Source organism: Trichechus manatus, unplaced genomic scaffold (genome assembly GCF_000243295.1).
Source record: "Trichechus manatus latirostris isolate Lorelei unplaced genomic scaffold, TriManLat1.0 scaffold00134, whole genome shotgun sequence".
Lineage (NCBI taxonomy): Eukaryota > Metazoa > Chordata > Mammalia > Sirenia > Trichechidae > Trichechus > Trichechus manatus.
Window position 1 is genome coordinate 6,272,322 of NW_004444070.1, and position 1,802 is coordinate 6,274,123.

At 48.6% G+C, this 1,802-nt stretch overlaps 1 protein-coding gene across 2 annotated transcripts in view; it reads left to right on the forward strand.

The window, feature by feature from the left end:
• Nucleotides 1–1,245, forward strand: part of DHRSX (dehydrogenase/reductase X-linked) — a 136,238-nt gene extending 134,993 nt beyond the window's left edge. For both annotated transcript variants that reach the window (XM_023739464.1, XM_023739465.1), the window contains exon 7: nt 605–1,245. In XM_023739464.1, the coding sequence (XP_023595232.1) occupies nt 605–808 (204 nt within the window). In that variant the 3' untranslated portion in view covers nt 809–1,245. The remainder of the gene's footprint in view (nt 1–604) is intronic.
• Nucleotides 1,246–1,802: the final 557 nt, after the last annotated feature.

Sequence of the window (1,802 nt, forward strand, 5' to 3'; positions counted from 1 at the left end):
AAAAAAAAAAAAAACAGGATCCATCAATATGTTGTCTACAAGAGACACACCTTAGAAACAAAGATGTGTAAATTTATTAAAAATCAAAGGATGGAAGAAAATATATCAAGCAAATAACTATCAAAAAAGAGCGGGAGTGGCAATACTAACCTCAGATAAAATAGACTTTAAAACAAAATCTATCATATATCCAGCTTCTCAAATTATTTGCTCAGCATACTGATGTGGCCTCATTAACATAACAAAGAGACCTCATTTTCAAACCAGATCACATCCACAGGTATAGGGCTAGGCAGAGTCCCTGGTGGTTCAAACAGTTAAGCGCTTGGCTGCTAACCAAAAAGTTGAAGGGTTCGAGTCCACCCAGAGGTGCCTCAGAAGAAAGGCCTGGTGATCTCCTTCTGAAAAACCAGCCACTGAAAACCCCATGGAGTGCAGTTCTACCCCGACTCATATGGTGTCGTCATGAGTCAGGGTCAACGGGTTGGTTTTTATTTTTTCCGGGTTAGGATTCTAACACATAGTTAGGGGGCACACAGTTCAGTCCCCAACAGTGCGTCCACTCTGAGCGCTGACCCATCCTGGCCTCTGCTTTTCCCCACAGACTCCCAATGAAGGGGCTCGGACCTCCGTCTATGCAGCTGTGGCCCCGGAGCTGGAAGGAGTTGGCGGCTGCTACCTGTACAACGAGAAGGCAACCAAGTCCCTCCAGACCACGTATGATGAAAAGCTGCAGCGGCAACTGTGGGCCCGGAGCTGTGAGATGACCGGGGTCCTGGATGTCACCCAGGAAGGCCTCTTGATGTAGCCACAGCAGGGGAAGCCTTTGCACCCAGCAGGCTGCTCTCAAGGCCCTTGGGGCTTCCGTGTCTCACGCCCGGCAGCCTCCAGGGCTCTGTCTAAATGTCCAGTGTTGGCTGCCTTGCGCTTCTCACGAGCAAAAGAAACGTTGGGCAGAACTGGGAGAATGTGGACCAAGGGGTAAACCTTGTGATCCCAACGTGCCAAATTGCTTCGTGTGGCTGCGGGTACCACAAATGATTAAACCATTGCACCTGAGCGTGGGCTTGTCTTTGCTCGACACGGGGACTGGGAGATGTGGGTCAAAACGTGCGAGGTAAGGTGGGCATACTTCCGGGGACCTTGTTCTGCTCAAGGAGCGCTGGTGGCATGGTGGTTAAAGTGTTCAGCTGCTAACAGAACGGTCAGCGGTTCGAGCCCACCCGCCGCTCCTCCGGAGAAAGATGTGGCAGTCTGCTTCCTTAAAGATACCCATTGCCACCGAGTCGATTCCAACTCATAGTGACCCTGTAGGATGCAGGTAAGATGAGCATACTTCCAGGGGACCTCAGGGGGACCCCCAGGGTTTTCAAGGCTGTAATCTTTATGCCATGGTGGGTAAGTGGAGGATTGGGGTACAAAGGACATTCGCACTTTGCAAACGAACCTATGAAGGAGAAGTTGGGGTTCATAATTTAAAGAGGGAATGGGGCGAGTCCTACCAAGCCAGGTTGGTCTTAGATATAAATGAGATCACAGGTGGCAGCAGTTAGCCAGGTCCCCTAGAGTTTGTTGATTGTGAGTAGAACAGGAACAGCAATAACAGTAGCAATGATAACAAGACTATTACATATATTCTAATTTGGTTAACAAATTTTTATTTAAAAAAAAAAAAAGATCATCTACGACCATGTCAGGAATCGCTGGTGGTGCACTCAACCACGAACCATAAGGTTGGAGGTTCTAGTCCACCCTTGTTGCCAGGTCTTTTTTCTTTGGGTTTGTTAGGTGGGTTCAAACCA